Here is a 19,613-nt window from a genome sequence, read left to right as displayed (position 1 = left end):
TAGTATGGATGGGGCAATTTCTCCAATCTCTGTTCGATTCTTCAGATTTTCAAGTTACGAGACTCAAAAATTGCAAGAAGATATCCATGCTGCTCTTCTAGTCGTCGTATTTTGGAAGTGTTGCACTTCGATCTTCGACATTAAAAAATACACTTTCTATAAACCGTTTTGGGCCATTTCTATGAGTAGTATATTCTGCCGAACCATTGAAAGAGAAGAGAAAGTACCTTCTGCAAAAGACAAAAATAGTTGAAGCCTTAGTTGTCATGAATTGTACTTCGTAATTGAATTTCATTTACTCTCTTCACGTACATAAAACTCAAGGACGGCATATGCTTAAGAAGCTACCATCTTACTAAGACTAACACTTAGATTTTTCAAGCTTACTGTGTACAATTTGAACTTTTTACCCCAAAAAATATTTTAGGTAGAAGGGTATATCTACCCCGTTTTCTACCCTCTTTTCTACCCGCTAGAAAACACACAAAAAACTCTTAATTTTGTGCTGAATTCAATAAAAATATATTTTAGGTAGAAGGTATATCTACCCGTTTTCTACCCTCTTTTCTACCATCTAGAAAACACACAAACTCTTGAAATTTTTTGACCTTTCACAGAAGACACATAAAAGAACATAAAAAATAAATGTTGGTTTTTTAAAAAAAATATTTTTTTATTTTTTTATTTAAGAACGTTAGCAACAACAAGCACCAATCTCGTTAGTCATGATACCATCTCAATTTAGTAGAGAATGAAAGCTTCATTCCTTCTATTCATATGACTTTCGAAAAAGACATCCGAGAAGAATTAAAGCAAGAACTTTTTAACAAGTACGTTTAGACTGTAGTGCGAAAAGATGAAAACAAAATGAACATATCTTATGGTTAAATTGCAGATATATACCATCAACCCTAAACTTCCTGAATACAAACAACAAAAGCTACTATTTCCAGAATGTCGATTGTAAATAGAAGTCAAACAACTGACTCAGTAGAAATAAAGAAGTTCATACGAAAGTTAAATGATGAGCTTTCTTGATTTCATGCAACCAACAAAGTCATCGGACACAAGATTCGACTATGTATATAAGATAACATCTCTGACCATCTATTATAAATCTGAAGAATTAAGGACCTACGACATACTTTGTTTCGTTAGTTTGCAAATATGTATTGCAGATAAGAGATAAAGATAGAAGAGGAAGATAGTGAATGAACAAGTCAAACCCGCAACTTTTGAGGTTAAAGGAGCCCAATTGAGACTTAGCATATAGCAGGAAGATTTCCAATGTACATATCTAAAATGAACCCACTAATGTTCGAAAAATGTAAAGCAGCAATGAGGAAATATAACTACTCCGTCAAAAGAATAAGAACGTATGATGAAACGGACTATTGCTCGTACTTAAAGAGGGAGGCAGAGAACCGAGAAGATAAACATGCATGTGACATTCTAAACAAAAAAACTATCCAACAGCTGACGATTTCCTTTCTTTCAGATGTCAAGAAATAAGTATAAAGAAACCTTCGCACTTGTTAACAACATTCGATGTATACAGAAAGAAATAGGAAGCTACGGAGAATGTTTAGAATTTCACGAATCAACATGTTTACCATGTAAAACGCTTATAAAATATCTGGGGTAGAAAATGAGGTTGAATCGGGTTAGATATACCACTACCCATAAAATATATTTTGCGGAATTCTGAGGTAAATATTCTGAGAAATGGCATATGGAACAGTACTTTTTCAGTAAGAGACCAATGGGTAGAAAATGAGAGAAAACGGGTAGATATACCCATCTACCCTAAAATATAATTTTTATTTGAATTCCTATGAAAATCGTGAAAAAATAACAGATATATTTTACAACTTCAAACAAGCAGACGTAAATAACCATTTATCTTTTATTGACTTTTTACAATTTGAACTTTGTTCGCGAGGATATTTAATTCTGAAAGAAGATATGAGGGTCTTGTATGGACTTTGTACTCCTCCCATAGCTTCATGTCTGTCCAAAATTACCTGCCATGGACTTCTTCATAAAGGTCCATTGAAATCGTCTTCGGACAACCAGGAAAAGTATAATGCTCAGTAAGTAGTATTCTCTTTACATTCCTACTAAAACTCTTTGCTTCTGATACACAAATGACAACAGAGATGTTAAAAGTGCCTGAGCTTTTAAGAATTCGACACATGGCTTTGTTCTCTGTTCTTTAACAAAGGATGAGAGGCGAAATCTCTAAGATAAGAAGAACATCTGTCGAGGGTTAAGGCTTCCAATCGAAAGATTGCAATTTCTTCGAAATTATTCTATCTCTTCTGTTTGTTTTTGAAAGTGGTTTTTCTCTAATATTCTCTGACATTCCTATTTGGGTCTTTAAACTATCGGAATGTGACATACTCATTTATAGCATATGACTCAGAAAACCACTTCTTTGGTACTTCTTTATCCAAATCTAACAATCATATGCCTTTATACACTAACTTAGACTTTCTTATAATTCCGTTGAACGAATTGACGTTTGGTCAAATTGACCAGAAGTACTACAAATGACAACTATAACTCATTAGAATGGGTTCTTTTCATCTATTCTTGTTGTTGTGCAGCCATTTTAGATAGTGAAAAGTCCTTACCGACCAGGTGGTGCAATTAGACCTGTGTATACCATTCTGAGCAAATAAGAACTTGTCATTATGGTTTTATCTGAGCATTTTCTAACTCCTCTTGTTCTTTTTAAAACATGCTCAAATTTCTTGTTCAATGTTTCAGCAAACTTTTTTTCTAAACATAATATTATAGAAAATTAAAATTTTTATCTTTTTGAAAATGGTCTTAGCGATTTCGCTATCTAATTCGAGACAAGCTTTTTTGACTCTAAACATCTGTCGACCTAAAATCTTACATAGTGTAAACAAGAAAGGGTAATTTGGTCTAAAGTTCTGTTTCTGGAAATAGACAAGAACCATAAAACATTAGCAGAGAAGTCTTAAAATTGTTCAATGACAGAACTTGTTGACAGAGATGACGCCGATTGGAAAGATGAAGTCCAACAAAGAGTTCTTAGAATGCAAAGAAGACACATGCGCTGTTCTTGAAGATGAAATAGAAAACAGAATAGAAGAGCTATTAAAGGACAAAGAACTTTTACATAAATATGGTTGCGCCAAATTTGACATAACTCCACCAGAGAAGAAGAAGAAGAGAGAAAAGAAAGAAAAGAAAGTTTAGAAGAAAAAGAAGTAGAAGAGAAGAAAGAACCTGAACCAGTTCCAGAGAAGGTGAGATATGACATGTAAAAATAAATTTTTATTTTAGAACATTTCTGGGTCAATGTCAATGTGCTCTTCCTCTTTAGAGCAAACACTGCTTTAGACTCTAAAATCTTTTTACCCAATTACCTTGAACTTTCAAACTATCTTAGATCTATAATATTCATATCGTCTGCTTTCTTTGGACTTCATAAGGTATTAAACAAGTTTTATGCTTTGCCTTTCTTTAAGGTTGAAACTTTTGTCAAAATTTTCTTTGACTGCTAACAAACCTTCTATGTCTAAGTCTTCAAATTTCGCACCATTTTTAGTCACAATAGCAAACTTAACTGGTTCGATGTTCCAAACTTTGTCAAATGTAGACTTTTCAAAATGGTAGAAGTAAACATTCAAATAAGCGAATGGGTCTAGTTCTTCTTTGACTTCTGTCATGTACTTATTTACTGAGATGAATTTCGTCATCTTTTCTATCGGATAAAAAAATATTTTTTTAAAATTTACTCAGAAAAAATTTTCTTTGTATATACGCCGTTCTGAACATCTAAAAGACTTTTGACATTTGCCAAGAATGTACGTTTAGACGCTGCCATATAACCATACTCTTGACAATACTGTTTATACGAATCGTACAATGACCTTTCATCTAAACACTCAAAGTTAGTCTCATCTATAAACAGTTCATATACACTCTTGTTTGCTTCTAACAATGTTTGTCTTTCTTCGGTATGTGGAATTTGTCTTGGATTGAACTTAGAAATATCTAATGTCATAAAGTATGAGAACAAGTGGTTGTAAAAGTCAGATGTCAAAGTTTCTGCTAAGTCGTCAAAATATTCTGTATCTTGCATATGAGAATCTGACGTTCTGACAACTACATATCTTCTGTCAGAACTTTCTAACTTCATCGGAACAGCATTGTTTGAAACCATAATGAAGTTTGCAACATTTTCACAAACTCTTTGGTCTTTATATTTTCTTTCAACAACTCCAACTTTGTCTGTTATAAGACTCTTCAAAGCATCTGAGTTCAAAACTTTTGTTGTATCTATACTTTGAAGTTCATTGCAAACTATAAGTTTCATATTCTCTATTGAGGAGTTAAACTTGCCACAGATGTTTTCTAAGTTTGTCATATTCGGATTCGAATAACCTTCTAACAGTTTGCACAAAATATCTGTAAAGAATGTGTTCTTACCAGTTCCTTGCTTTCCAATTATAATGAGAGCAGTTTCATTTTTAGCACTTGGATGTTGTAAGATGTTTGCAAACCAACATAAGATATACTCATAGACTCTTTCGTTTCCATTGCATATAATTTCTTTGACATGGTCTAACCAAGCTTCTATATATTTTCTTTCCATTCTACTTGTTCGTATTTATATCCAGTGAAGATAGAATAGAAGTTTGGAGAAGGTGTATAGAACTTTATACCTCGAACTGAAAAATCTTCTAACTTTGACAATAAGATATCCCAAGCATCTAACATCTTCATTCCAACTTGTACAACTTTTATTTTCTTAAGTTTCTGTCTACATTCTTGTTCTGAAACTACTGTCGCTTTAGGTTTGTTAAAGACAACATCCCATTCTTTCATGACATAACATTCTGGGGCAGAGTCAACATAATGACTAAACGTTTCAAATTCTCGACTGCTTTGTTATAGTCTCTAAATGGACACATATTTCTGAATGCTTGGAAGTCATAAAAATCTGAAACATCTATTCTGTACATTTTTATAAAATAAAAAAAATATTATTTTTTTATTCTTGACTTTGTTGTTCCATTTGTTGCATTTGTTTTTCTTGAGCTATTTGTTGTTGAAGTTGTTCTTGTAATACAATACTTTCACCAGTTGCATCTTCCAATTCGAAACTTTCTGCCGTCATTGACAAATACATAGGACATAAAAGTTTTACAGGAACAAAGTTTGCGTCAACTAAGGTTAAGTTTATGTTTGCTAAAGTGTTTGAGTTTACTAAAGCTGAAAACTCTGCATTCGAATGAACAATAGGCAAACCAGCAGAGAAAGTGTTGTTTATACGCATGAGTATCTTTTGGTCATAGTAGTTTCTGTCGACATTCGAATAGCACTTTGAACCTAAGTTTGAAACAATATATAAAATAGGTGTGCTTAAATCAATGGCAGACATTCCTTGTATGACACCTTTTCCTGTTATAGGAAACTGTTGGTAGTAAAAACCAGATATAAGTTTTGTATTATAGCTCATATCGTTTATAGTAAACTCAGTCGGACATCCAAACATAATGAAACCTGCTCTAGTTGCAGCACATGTTACATCCGTCCTTAAAGTATTAAATAAGTCAACAAACCTGTTGGTGGTATATCTGAGTAAGTATCTTCAAAGGAGTATTTTTTACCATTCACAACAATAAAGTCTTCTGGTGTCAAAAGAAAAAACAGGCTTTAGTCGTCATTGTGTTTAAGGTTAGTTTACAAATATCGTCCTTGAGGACTTTGTAAGTTTGTTGTTATAGAATTATATGACTCAGGGTTTTTAGTCGTAAATAGTAATAAACCACTATGTCTTCTGCCATTTTTACTTAGCAAGTAAATTTTTAATGAATGTTGTGGTCGTCAATATTTTTTTATGACGTCTGGGAAACTATATTTTAAGTTCAAGGTTTCACCTCCTTTCATAACGTATATCTTGTCAATGACATTATATGAAACACCACAGCAACTAATGTCGGGTTCTATTTCTTTGATGTTTATATCATCTGCCTCTGTCAAAAGTTTCAATAGTTTCTTTCAAAACTTCATGAGGTGCGATGACATATGAGTTCACTTTTACAGGGTTGGTGTTCGACCAAGTTTAACAATTATACCTAAAGCTTGAAAATCTTTCTCCTGAGTTTTAAGTTTGTCTTTCAGTTGTTGGTAGTCGTTTGAATATCTGCAACAGAACTTAAGTCTCTGCTAACTTCAGGGTATGTTGGTTGTTCTTTTACAGGAACTATTGTTATACCATCTTCGTCTTCGTATGGTTTCCCCACTTCAACTCTCTTTCTTTGACATGACAACAACACTTTGACTGTTTGTTTGAGTTGGTGAATTTAACTTCACATCTGCCACGCCATTAAACCTTTTGAAACACTTACGCTTCTATTTTTCGGAAATGACATTTTACTTAGAATAAAAAGATGGACGTATTTGAGTATCTCTTCGAATTGAAGCAGAACAAAGTTTACACACACAAACAATACAAATACATTGACAGAATAGTTCTTTATACAAACAATGGTAAATGTTATAGAATAGCAATATTTGCTGAACCAAAATATTTCCATAAAGCAAAGAAAGTTGGTATAACCGAGATGGTGAAAGTTCTTGGACGTTGACAAAATATAACTTCAAAACTGAACCGATATTATAAAGGAAAGTTTTATAATACAATATTATGTCAAAACTGGCGTACTGTCAATATTTGACGGAGAGGAAGTCAGTTCAAGAACAACTTACTGACCTGCTGCCAAATCTGCTCGATGGAAGCTGTCGTTATGCCAATCTGAGGAGCCCCAGCAGGTTTTCATCGAACGAATTTTCAAAAGAGCATCTTCCGTGAAAAGTGCTATTGGTTTTTGTAAACTTCTTTGCTTTCAATTCATCTGGACCGTCTCTGTCACCAGTATATTGTATTATGTACAGTACCAACAGTTGAAATACCACCCATAAAGTCTTCTGAGTCAGCAAATGGAATGCCAAGCCAAAACAAAGTTTGAACGGTCTCCATTTGTTATATTGAGTTTTTTGAGCTCCTGTATGGGTCCATACTTTCACATATGGCATAATAGAACTTTGCATTTCAGGGTTAATGGTTGTTGTGAAGTTTGTTAAAGTTCATAGCATCTAATGTCAAGTTGTATGACCTCATATCCTCAACTGTGGAATATTCTTCTCTTGGATATATTTGCCATCTATGTTTATATGATATTTAATACCAGGGTTGTAGAAACAAGAATAGTCATTTATAGTTCGTCTGAACAGTACAAACATAGTATCTGCATGTTTCATTGCAGTTGTTAAAGCAATATCTGTTCTTGCACCTGGGTCAGCACTTTGGTTTCCAACTTCACCTGCAAAGTCTTTGACAGATTATTTGGTGTATAGGGAACATAAGTGGAACTGCAATATATTTGGCAGCTAAAGCATTTGAAATATCTGGGTCCAACATATAAACGGCAAGTCTGCTTTCTATTCTCTTGCATTCAAATTTTTCGCATGTAAACTTAACTGGGTCCCAAGCAGTTCCAGCAGCATTGAAATAATAGTTTACTTCAGTGTTGAAGTTTGAGAAACCAAAGTCTAAGTCAACTTTGTCTTTGCAAAAGTCACAGAACTTGGCTCCACCAGTTCCAGCTACAGTAAGAGTGAATGGGTCTTGTGTTGGTGCAATGACTAAGTTATTTTTGCTTGGAGTAAGTTCGATAGAAATTTTTCCTGCCCAGTTTGGCAAGTATCTTAAAAACCTGAAGATAAGGAAAGATGACAAAGGGACTCTAAGTTTCAGTTTTACTTTGGTTACTGCTGCTGCAGTTTGTCCAGAAAGGTCAACATAAACTCCTGGAACGTTAGGGTCAAGTCTTCTTATTTTCTCAATGGTGGCATACTGGTCTGTTTGTTCTCTAGCTTGTGGTTGTACTGAGTTTCTCAAAGCGAACCATTCATAGTTTGCCCATGTTACTGTTTGAACTAAGTCAGAGTTAGAATATATCTTATATCCCATGAAAACTTCTGGAGCATATTGGTATCCGACATAGAAAATTCCATTGCAACCTTTCTTGTCAGACAACTTGGCAGAAGGTTTTATTTCAATGTCTTGTTCCACGTATAAGAATGAGTTGTCAATAGAAATAATATGAAACCTGTCGCAAGCAATATCTACTGTTGTTGAAGAACCTTCTCCAAACTCTACATTTCCATAAGAAACAGCAGTTGTATATTCGTAAGTTCCAGGAACTATTTCTGACCTTCTAATGGCATTGTCGCATTCGTTATACCATTCGGAAACATTTCCATTCATAGCATCCAAAACTGTTGGCGTTATATTCTGAGCGGCGTACATTTCATATGAGTAAAAATATAGAATAGTTGGATTTATATGTCATAATAGAACCCACGTGGACCAAGCTTTACTTTCTTCCTGACTGAGTTTTTAACTCTTCTTTTTCCTTCATTGCCCTCTGCTTGAAGTTGTTGCATCTTTGCATTATGTTCATCTAGTATGTTGCAAATTTCCCATGTCCTTTTTGCCTTTTGGCTCTGGTCGCCCATCTCAGGTAACCTATATCCTAGAAAGAGTTTGTCATAGTTTGTATTTGAGTCTTCGCGTATTGTTTGCATGACTCTTTCCTGAGTTTCCGGTTCAAGCTCTTCAAACAGTGCCTGTCCATATGGAATAAGCTCGTTTCCAAATATATGTTTTTGTAGCCATTCTGGTTTTCTTTCCATGTTACCAACTATATCTTTTGTGAATGGGAAAGCTTTTACCCAATCTTTCAGTCTTGCGTCGTTTATTTCTGTAGTTGGTTTTATTTTGTCAAGGAACATGTTTTTCAATACTAACATTTCATTTGGTACTGTCCATTTGAGTTTTCTTAAATATTCATCCCTTCTCATTTCATTGTCTGCAAAGTAAGTTTTTATGACATTTTGTAAACTTTCGTTTGCAAGGTCATGTACAATAGGTTCTCTTCCTTCGCCCTCCCTAACTTTCTTTCTAAACTCTTCACCAAATATACCATCTCTATGGTTCTGTGTAGTTCTTTGAGATAAATGTTCTAGAACGTCAGGTGTTATATTTCCATCAGCCATGTTCATTTCATACTGGTCCAAAATATCTGCATGTTTCATATCTTTCAATGGCATTAAAGCCGCGCTTAAAATACCAGCTATATCTGGTTCACCATTGACTTCCATTGCGTCTACAACTTCTTGGAATTGAGGTTGTAAGTTTATGAACCACCTATCCGGGTTAGCTTTATGACCCCATCTCATTGTAGTTCCATCGTCTGCAGAAACAAAAGTAGGTTTGTTTCCATCTTGGTTAGGTTCTGAATGAACTTTAAACAATGTTTCATTTCTATATGTTTTCTTGAAATTTAACCTTTTATTTTCACCGAGTTCATCCAAAGATTGAACGTTAAATGCTCGTAAGTAAAAAGGGTTGTTGTATTTGTGTACATTTTCTTTCAGTGCTTCCATTCTATGCTGAATATTTTCATCTGGTGTTGGAGTCTTTTGTATGTCGGCAAACATTTTTCGATATTCTTCTACTATGTCAGCTGAATTTTTTTTAGACTCTTGGAAATATTCCATATTCTCCGCATACTCTTGTTGAGGGTCAAGATTTTTCGGCTGTTCCAAATCTTCATCTAGTTCTGTGAAGTTAGTTTCCAAAGGAAGGACTTGTTCGTTTCCTTCAGGCTCTTCTAGCTGTTGTTGCTGAACTATTTCTTCCATGTCTGGTTGTATCTGAACTAGTTCTTCCTGTGGAGTTTCTTGTACCTCATCTGCTGGCATTTCATATATTCCGAGACCGTTTTCAACAATTTCCCTATCTACGTCATCCGCATTCATAAGCTTTTGTTCTTTCGTTCCGTCTCTATTTTTTACGCGTTTCATGACGAAAGTTGAATTGTCATTTAGCTCTGACATCAAATATCTCGGAGTAAATTCATCCATGTCATTTGGATGATATGCTATTAAATCATATCCCTTAGCGAGCTTGTATTTTCCAGGTTTGAGATTATATCCGTTTTGGTGCTGAGCCATAAAGCTAAATAGGTTCGGGTCAGTATTTCCATCCTTGAACTTTCCAATAGCTTCTTTATATCTGTCACTAAAGTCAACAGTATCTGGGAAACCACACTCTTCTTTAAGCATTTTTAAGAATTCTTGGTTTCCTTGTTCTCTACTTCTTTTATGTCCTTGCTCTGTTTGTGGTTGTTGTTGTGCTGGGTTTTGAACTGTTGGTTGCTGTGCTGGTTGTTGTGCTGGTTGTGGAGGTGGTTTTGGTGCATGCCTGTGTCTATGTCCATGTGACGATGTAAATGTTTTAGGTAGTCCTGGTGCAGGTGCTTCTCTTGGAGGGTTTGGTGGTATATAAGTTCCACCAGCTGGCACATATGTTCCATCTGCAGCGTAATGTCCTACCTGACTTTTCGTTCTTAAGAAAGCATTTACTAGGTCTGTTTTGGTCTGTTGTAACTCTTTTTCTTGACTTTTCACAACAGTTGCTCTAACGGCGTCATAGGCACTTTGAACTGCCTGTCTCGTTGCTGCATCTGTTATTTTCGTCATATTTTGTGCTACTTCTTTTAACTCTTTGTCGAAACCTTCAGACTTCAGTTTCTTTCCAGATGAGAAGTCGTTCACTAGTTTCACCTTACTATGAAGAGCTTCGAAGGCATTCTTAAAGTCAGCATTTGTTAAAGCTTCATTTGAACTGTCTTCATCCGCTTGTATTTTTGTCCTTATTGACCCTATGAGTTGGGCTGCTTTAGCGTTGGCTTGGGCATCTAACCAGTCATTGTTAGCTTTTATATATTCTGCGCTTTTCATTGCCTTTTGCATAGCCGCGTCGTTATTTTTACTTTCTTGTGCTAAGTTTTCATACTGTACGGTTTGGTTTTGCAACTGTAAAAGTTTTTCTGCCTTTACATTTGCTTCAACTTCTTTTTTATACTCATCGCTATCCATATATGTCTTCAGGGCTTTTTGTTTTATCTCTTCATCTTTCAGTACTTTATATTGAGTAGTATGGTTTTTCAAATTTATGACATCTTGTTCCATTTTTGCTACTTCTGTTGCTTTTTCTGACACTTTTTTTGCATATTCCTCTGTACTTAGTTCTTTCAGTTGTTCTTCTTTCTTCTTTTTCTCTACGTTTAACTCATTGAGTTTCTTTGTGTGTCTGTCATATTCTAGTTTCTTTTCGTTTTCACTTATTTGCTTCTGTATGTCTATGTTTGACTTTTTGACATCTGTTATTTGATTTTTGAGTGAACTCAAATTCATTTGACTTTGAGGGTTATAAGCTGTTCCGTCTGCAGCTCCACCATAGCCTGCCATTTTCGCTAAAAGTGCCGCTCTTAAACCTCCACTCTGTGCACCAAGAACTCGGTTTAAGAGCATAGGGTTGCTTGACATTTGTTGCAACATAGTGGGGTCATTCAGCATTTGTTGTTGCAACTGTTGTTGTGGTGTCAGTCTTACTATTGGATGTTTCAATGCTCCCTTCCTCTTACGTATATTCTTACGTAGCTTACGTGGCATTTTAAGTGAAGTTAAAAAGCGGCTTTTGACAGATGTTTTATTGTGACTTCTTCGTAAAGACTTTGTTGAGATTTCTTCGTAAATGAGTGTAAATGACCCAAAAATATATTTTAGGGTAGAAGGGTATATCTAACCTCTTTTCTAACCTCTTTTCTACCCTCTTGAATTTTCATGAACTTTCTTGTCTATGTTTTGTTGAGATTTCTTCGTAAAGACTTTGTTAAGACTTCTTCGTAAAGACTTTGTTGAGACTTCTTCGTAAATGACCCAAAAATATATTTTAGGGTAGAAGGGTATATCTAACCTCTTTTCTAACCTCTTTTCTACCCTCTTGAATTTTCATGAATTTCTTCGTAAAGACTTTGTTAAGACTTCTTCGTAAAGACTTTGTTGAGACTTCTTCGTAAAGACTTTGTTGAGACTTCTTCGTAAAGACTTTGTTAAGACTTCTTCGTAAAGACTTTGTTGAGACTTCTTCGTAAAGACTTTGTTGAGACTTCTTCGTAAAGACTTTGTCAAGACTTCATCGTAAAGACTTTGTTGAGATTTCTTCGTAAATGACCCTAGTAGTATATTTTTGGTGTAAATTTCATGAAAATTCAAGAGGGTAGAAAAGAGGTTAGAAAAGAGGTTAGATATACCCTTCTACCCTAAAATATATTTTTGGTGTAAATTTCATGAAAATTCAAGAGGGTAGAAAAGAGGTTAGAAAAGAGGTTAGATATACCCTTCTACCCTAAAATATATTTTTGGTGTAAATTTCATGAAAATTCAAGAGGGTAGAAAAGAGGTTAGAAAAGAGGTTAGATATACCCTTCTACCCTAAAATATATTTTTGGTGTAAATTTCATGAAAATTCTGAGTAAAATGACAGATGTTTATATGACACTTTCTCCGGTTTATAGGACCTCTCTCATATTCTAAACATCTTCGGGGCTAGAGGGCACGAAGTGCCTGGAAGCCCCACTACCTTTTTTTTTTTTTTTTTTTTTTTTTTTTTTTAGATATGCTTGATTATTCAAGATATTGATATTAAATCAGAAATCAATGGTAAATAAAGAGTTTTATAAAAACTTACCACGTGGTAAGATGAAGTGACCACAAATATTCAGGGGGGTTATACCGTGATATTAGCCTTGTACCGAAAAAAGTGACGGGCAATGCCGTAAAATAATATTTTATTAAAAAATTTTTGGTGGAGAATTGGAAAATTTTTGTTGGAAAATTGGAAAATTTTCCTAATCATTTGGACTATAACCTGGCATATTAGGGAGTTTTGTCAACAACTCAGTGCTTGGATCAAGATAGTTTGTAATCCAAAAGTAGAAACGTTCCTTGGTGTCTTGTTCTGGCTTCCTGCAAAATCTGTGATTTGCAGGATTCTTCTTAATATTGTCAGAAATTGCGCAAATCATGTCCATCGTCGTCAATTCTTCACCATTGATGTTAAAACGATTTCGATTACGGTAATTTCTTTTCTCTTGCAATTCTTTTTCTGCAGGAGTCAATTCACGAACATACTTATTATGTTTGAGAGCTTCTACAGAACAAGGGCAAAGACCGCAGGCGGCGGCAGCATTTTGAACCGTTCTTAATGATACTGATTCTTGCCATGCGCTAATAAATGAGTAGATAATGGTGTAGCGCATCATTGCAGCATTGCTGTTGAACTCTTGCTTCGGTGCCTTAATGTAATCTCTCAGATAATCCGTGAATTTGGACTTTAATCTTTTGGCAATGCCAACATCAAATACTTGTAAAATGTGTGTTGTATGTGCGGGAAGAACAATTAATTTGATGTTGGCACTTGCCAAAAGGAACAATGCCAGAGGATTCTCGCGGCTGGAGTGTCCATCACACACAATGAGAGCAGGCTTGTCACGTATATCTTCTGGCATTCTCTGGCGTTCAAAGTTAAGCCACTCGATGAAGAAAATGCAATACAATAAGAATACACTTCTGTTCACCCAGCCTTTTGGCGTAGAAGTAAACCAACAATGTCTTTCGCGCTGGAATACTTTCAGTTCTCTAGGTAGTTCTGCAATACATGGGAGAACAAAGAGAGGTGGGACAGATTTGCCTGTCATTGAGCATCCGCATAAAGCTGTAATGTGCGGAAAGTTTGGAATTCCTTTGGCGATCATATGCTCTATCTCCTCAGGTAATGCAACTTTCTTCTTCTTAAATTTGTTTATGAATGTTTCATCGATACTAAAAATCAACTCCTCTGGAGTACTTTCGATTGTTTCACGATGTTTATCGTAGAATTCTTCGATAATTCTTGGTTCACACGCCATGTATCTTGATTCTTCAATCTCTTGGCATGCCTTAAGCTTGCAATGCAATTGCTGTAAAATATGGTTAACATAAGGTCTCGATACATCATCACCACCAAGAGTATTGATAACTTCTTCTGCAAGAGTAGGACAATTAATCTCAAGAAGGAATCTGTAACCATAATCTCTTCTGAGCTCTTTCAACTTGAACGCCTCGTCAATAATGTCAGCTGCTTCTAGAGCTTCACCTTTGTAAGCAGAATCTTCGATAATTTCTTTTAAAGTGAGCTGATCACGCTCGCATAGGTATGGATCTGCACCGCCATGATTCCCTTTTTCCCAGTATAGACCTAATGCAGCTCTTTTAAGTGCAGTAGCAATGAGATTGGATGTTAAAGTTCCGAGATCTGGGTATTCTTCCTCCCATGCAAGCTTAGTTTGACTATATGTCATACCTTCGGCGCGACAATTGATGATAAACTTTTGTTGTCTACCAAGAAATTCGACTGTGAGAAATTCCATTTTTAATTTTAAACGAGCACTTGAGCCACGTTTTATCTGACTTCACCAGCCAAAAAGCCCCTGTACTAAGTGTCATGTTTTTGTTTATTTTAAAGTTTCTGCCATGTAATGGTTTACATTGCAAATTTTTTGAATACTTTACATCACCATAAAATGGCAGTACAAGGCTAGTTTATCGGTACAAGGCTCTTGAAATGACTTTACCACAAAATTGAGAACTTTTCCCACAAATTGAGAATTTTTACCATAAAATGAACGATGGATATCCACGAAAGTTACCACAACTCACTTCTCGCGCAAAATATGTTTAATATTACATATTAAATACATTTATCAACATTAATTATTTTGAATTGTGGTAAAACGATATGTCACATATTTTTTTATAAAAATTTGTAAAAATGTTTATTTTAATTTATATAATTAAATATTAAAATTTTAAATTTTGAAATAAAATAAATTAAATTCGTCCGTTATCTTTAATTCGCTCGGCGAATGCCGAGCTTACGTACTCATGTATTCCTTCTTGTTACAACTCGAACAAGAACATCACCTTTAACATATTATCAAGAAGCCCACTATAAACTTTTCATTTGATGAGTTTTGAATCGCGAGCTTCTTGATAGTCAAACTACGCACCAGCACTACAACTTCTTTCACCCGAACTAATACAAATTTACACATTGGAGCTGCTTTGCTCTGAGAACTCTCATCGATTGATGAGAGTTCTCAGAGCAAAGCAGTTCTAACCGAACTACGCACAAACACTCCAACTTAAAGCAACCAAATCAATACGATTATATACATTGGAACTGCCTTACTCTTATTTCTCTCATCTATTGATGAGAGATCTCAGAATGAGGCAGTTCCAATCGAACTACTTACAGACAGTCCAGCTAACCAAACCGAATCAATACACATATATACATTGGAGCTACTTTGCTCTTATTTCTCTCATCAATTGATGAGAGAACTCAGAGTAAAGCAGTTCCAATCGAACAGACAAGCTAGCACAAGATTACACATTGGAACAGTTTTACTCTGAGAACTCTCATCGATTGATGACAGATCTCAGAGTAAAGCAGTTCCAATCGAACTACACACAAGCACTGCTTCTTACAGCAACCCAATCAATACGCACATATACATTGGAGCTGCCTCACTCTGAGAACTCTCTTCATTTGATGAGAGATCTCAGAGTGAGGCAGCTCCAATCGAACTACATACAGACATTACCGCTAACCATAACCCAATCAATGTACGTATTTACATTGAAGCTACTTTACTATTATTTCTCTCATCAATTGATGAAGAGATTTCAAAGTAAAGCAGCTCCAAAAAGAAAGTGAGAAGAAGAAGAAAAAGAGAAGAAAGAAAAGAAGAGAGAAAGAAAAGAAAAAGAAAGAGAGAGAAAGAGGAAAAGAGAAAAAGAAAAAAGGACATATTAAATATGATATGCTGTTTTTAGTGCCGAGGCGGCGAAGCCGCCGAGGCACGATTTTTTTGGTCTCTTCCTTCCACGTGGTAAGCTTTTTTAAAAGTTTGGACAGGCCTAGAAATACTATATATATGTAGATTGAATTTTTTATTTTGGCACTTTTTATTTTTTTAATGTTTTTTTTCTCCAACACTCAGCCCCCAATTCAAATCAAGCATTTACCAACGTAAAATACCGGTATTCCAATCAATAAGAGGACAGTTCTGTCAAGACCCTTCCTGATTTGAAGGAACTTGAAAGAACTGCTCTTTAACCGACTTCAAATAAGAAAATTTCACTCATATTATCATGTTAACATCGAAACTACTGCCATTTAGAGAGTAGTTCTTTCAAGATCTTCGAAGATTTGGAAGATCTTGAAAGAACTACTCTTAAAATGGCAGTAATTACCGTAACTTTCTACTTGATAGTAACAATACCGAAGCTACAGCCATTTAGAGGGCAGTTCTTCCAAGATCTTCCAAATCTTCGAAGATCTTGAAAGAACTACTCTTAAAATGGCAGTAATTACCGTAACTTTCTACTTGATAGTAACAATACCGAAGCTACAGCCATTTAGAGGGCAGTTCTTCCAAGATCTTCCAAATCTTCGAAGATCTTGAAAGAACTACTCTTAAAAATGGCTGTATTGCGAGAGGGTTTGATTTTTCGTTTATTAAAATTGTATTCTATGATATAATTTAATTCAAGATTTGTATTTCTGTTATTTTTGTGATATCATTCAAGTATATATATCAGAATATGCACATAATGATACCACATATACTTAAACTATACGTATTTAAATCTTAGCGATCAATATATTTTTTTTTTGTAATATCGAATAAAAGTTTGTTTTCGCATTTCCGTTTTATTTGACTACATGAAGATAAGAATTCTTGAGAACGATTTTAAATAAATTGCCAAATTGAAGAATTCGATATATGATGATATTCACTGATTTCTGCCAAACTTGTAGGAATGAATCCATTTAGAATAAAAACGATTTGTGCATTGGAAGCTCAGAACAAGTTATGTTCATTATCCCAATATGAAGAAAATGCACGTTTAGAAAAAGACGATAACGATTAAATTACAAAATCGATAACGATAACGATTAAATTACAAAATCGATAACGACCCAAATCTTGCAATTCATTTCAAAACTTTTAATCGAATTAATATTTCCGATATATTTTTGCAACTAAATACATAGTATTTTAGCACATAATGATCAATTCTTTCTCGATCTTTTTCTGAAATTTAATTTCTTGAGTATTGTTATATTACAGTTTATTACAATTTCATTTAATCTAATATATACTAAAAATATACCGATCAATTTCTATAAATTCTATATTTACAATTCATTTTTAAATTTCGTCAAGTAATAAATGGACATTTTAAGATTTCATCATAACTTTAATTAAAAATTATACAAATACAAGTTTATAATCTAAATACATTTAATGAAACATTCTAATTTTAATGAATTTTTCAATTAATTTCAACAACGGAAATTGTGACTAATCATAAGATGTCATTCAAAAATAGGATATGCTTAATAGTCTACGCCACTTCCAAAATTTGTTTCTTTTAAGAATAACTTATTACGGCTACCTAACACCTTTTATAAGAAATTAAATCCACTAAAATATTGAAAATCCAATCAAGCATTCTTCTATTATGTATTCCCAAAAGGAATTTAATTTTTTTTTTATTTTCATAATATAGCTTAATTTAAGAATCAAACTAGCTCTAATAGCATAGCTATAGCGAATGTAATGTCTTTTAATATGATAGCAATAACCTCTAACAAATTTTTGCTTCAAATTTTTATCTCCCCCTTCATAATATTTGAATTCGAAAAATGATTAATTTATTTTTCCTTCATAATATTTATTAATACAGGCAATATTACAAGTTTTATTCATTTAAATATGCATATGTTTATGGAAAAGAATTTCGTAATTAGGTTATAGTTCTTTTGACTGTTTAAGATCTTCAGTCAGTTTAGAGGCTTTAGTCCAATATATGTGCATGAAAAAATAAAGCCTGTAATTTTAATTAACCTATTTCGAAGTTATTTGTGGGAAAAATCTGATTAATAAATTAACCATATAACCCCGCTATATGGCAATTATAATATGAAGAATTTAAACACGGAATATGGTTAATAAAAATAAATTTAAATGTATTGTTTCTAAAATTAAAAGATTAACATTCCATTCTTCATTATTTAAATTGTAAATAGGAATTATAGCATAAATTAGTAGTCCGGATTTTAGAAAACTAATAAAAGTTCAATATATTATTGAAAATCCGAGAATTGTACATCTGAATCATACTGGTTAGTATCATTTAATTTCTTGATTAATTAATTAATACTTTTTTTAAGATCATTTTTTATAATTTTGAATATTTTTTGCATTCAGCTTGGAACCTTGAGTTATACTGGCTTCCAATAAACAAACTATGAAGCATAAATGCTCCTCCTTCAATGTTGAGTATAATATATCAAAGCAGAGGCAACTTTTATTACTGGCTTTTTCTGTTAAAATTGAAATTTCGATACTCGATATCTGTATTTAATAATTAAGTTTATCTCTTTTCTTGTTAGGAAAACAACAAAAGGAACAAGCTTTGATTGAGAGAATTTTTATTGAAATCTTTGAGACCAAAACCGTTCAAATTTGCATTTTTCAAAAATTTGAGAATATTGAGAAATTATCTTTGTTTATACTCATTATTTGTAACAATATAGCAGGCATTTTCTCTATGTGTTTTTAAATGACGATTACATTGTTGTGAACCATTTGAAAAGGAAATATTTTATTTATACCTAAATATAAATATAGACTATGAAATGTTTCTAACATTAATTTGAGAACCAATTTAATTATTGATTAGTCATTCGATAGTCATAAGAGGTAGGGCAACGATAGAAAATTTTTGGAAAAAAAGTTCGGAGATCTTAAACGTATCATATTCCCTGCATGGTTTGGTATCTTCCGCCATGCGTTGTGCCAAACATATTGACACTTTCCAATAATTAATTTATGGTATGAGTCACAGAGTTAGATTATAAAAAGAAAGTAAATAATTGCAATTAGAAATCATATATGTCGGAAATCAAATGTTGATGAGCAGAAACCTTTTACACATCATAAAAGAGATAAATCACTAAAGATTTGTATACATTAAAATTTGATATTTGGTGCTCGAAAACTGTCTGATGGGACTCCTCCAAAATGAACCAATCTATCGCTGAAGACCAAATTAGATGATGTGGATGGTGTATTCTCTAATTCTAACTTAGGAAGAATGGGAACAAAACGAATGACGACAACAACATGTCAAACATAGATTAAATATCTATGAATCAATAAAGTATACGTGCATTGAAGGTGATAACGATCACTTGAGGCTTATAACTCTTTGACTAAATTATGCAATAATTAAATATAATCATTTTTATATTTTTATACTGATAGTAATTAATATACTATCCTGCTTAATAAATGGTATGATCAAATTTGTTTGAAAATTTAATTATGTATATGAAACTATGTCTTCTATATAAAAATCAAAATTTTCGGACGAACCTAGATTGAACCTTTATGAAAATCTATCATTTTTGTTAATTGAGTTAATATGAATCTTTTACATATGTATATATAGCATTGATAGCTTATATAATCATGGTTTATTCCATATTAACATATTTTTTCAGTTAAATTTGTTAATAATATCATGTAACAAATTAATTC

General features: G+C 33.5%; 4 protein-coding genes and 3 pseudogenes across 7 annotated transcripts, besides 3 other annotated features; 1 reads left to right on the top strand and 6 right to left on the bottom strand.

Moving 5' to 3' along the window:
• Positions 1-1,145: 1,145 nt before the first annotated feature.
• Positions 1,146-12,569: a mobile genetic element.
• Positions 3,042-3,299, top strand: TVAGG3_0371470 (annotated as a pseudogene). Its single transcript has one exon. A coding segment is annotated over exon 1 (258 nt).
• Positions 3,770-4,659, bottom strand: TVAGG3_0371460 (annotated as a pseudogene). The gene has a single exon. A coding segment is annotated over exon 1 (890 nt).
• Positions 7,089-8,310, bottom strand: TVAGG3_0371450 (annotated as a pseudogene). Its single transcript has one exon. A coding segment is annotated over exon 1 (1,222 nt).
• TVAGG3_0371440 (protein of unknown function, DUF4106 family) lies at positions 8,748-9,609 on the bottom strand (the record flags this gene model as incomplete). The annotated part of the gene is made up of 1 exon (XM_051231792.1): positions 8,748-9,609. A coding segment is annotated over one exon (862 nt), but the record flags the coding sequence as incomplete, so codon positions are not given.
• Positions 10,407-11,310, bottom strand: TVAGG3_0371430 (protein of unknown function, DUF4106 family; the record flags this gene model as incomplete). Its single annotated transcript, XM_051231791.1, has 1 exon — positions 10,407-11,310. A coding segment is annotated over one exon (904 nt), but the record flags the coding sequence as incomplete, so codon positions are not given.
• Positions 12,570-12,674: a mobile genetic element.
• A 132-nt stretch (positions 12,675-12,806) lies between these two features.
• TVAGG3_0371400 (DDE endonuclease family) lies at positions 12,807-13,400 on the bottom strand (the record flags this gene model as incomplete). Its single annotated transcript, XM_001283939.1, has 1 exon — positions 12,807-13,400. A coding segment is annotated over one exon (594 nt), but the record flags the coding sequence as incomplete, so codon positions are not given.
• Positions 13,401-13,535: 135 nt separating this feature from the next.
• Positions 13,536-14,366, bottom strand: TVAGG3_0371390 (uncharacterized protein; the record flags this gene model as incomplete). The annotated part of the gene is made up of 1 exon (XM_001284617.2): positions 13,536-14,366. A coding segment is annotated over one exon (831 nt), but the record flags the coding sequence as incomplete, so codon positions are not given.
• Positions 14,367-14,566: 200 nt separating this feature from the next.
• Positions 14,567-16,986: a mobile genetic element.
• Positions 16,987-19,613: the final 2,627 nt, after the last annotated feature.

This window comes from Trichomonas vaginalis, chromosome V (genome assembly GCF_026262505.1).
Source record: "Trichomonas vaginalis G3 chromosome V, whole genome shotgun sequence".
Taxonomy (NCBI): Eukaryota; Parabasalia; order Trichomonadida; family Trichomonadidae; genus Trichomonas; species Trichomonas vaginalis.
This window is presented reverse-complemented; position numbering and strand designations above follow the sequence as displayed.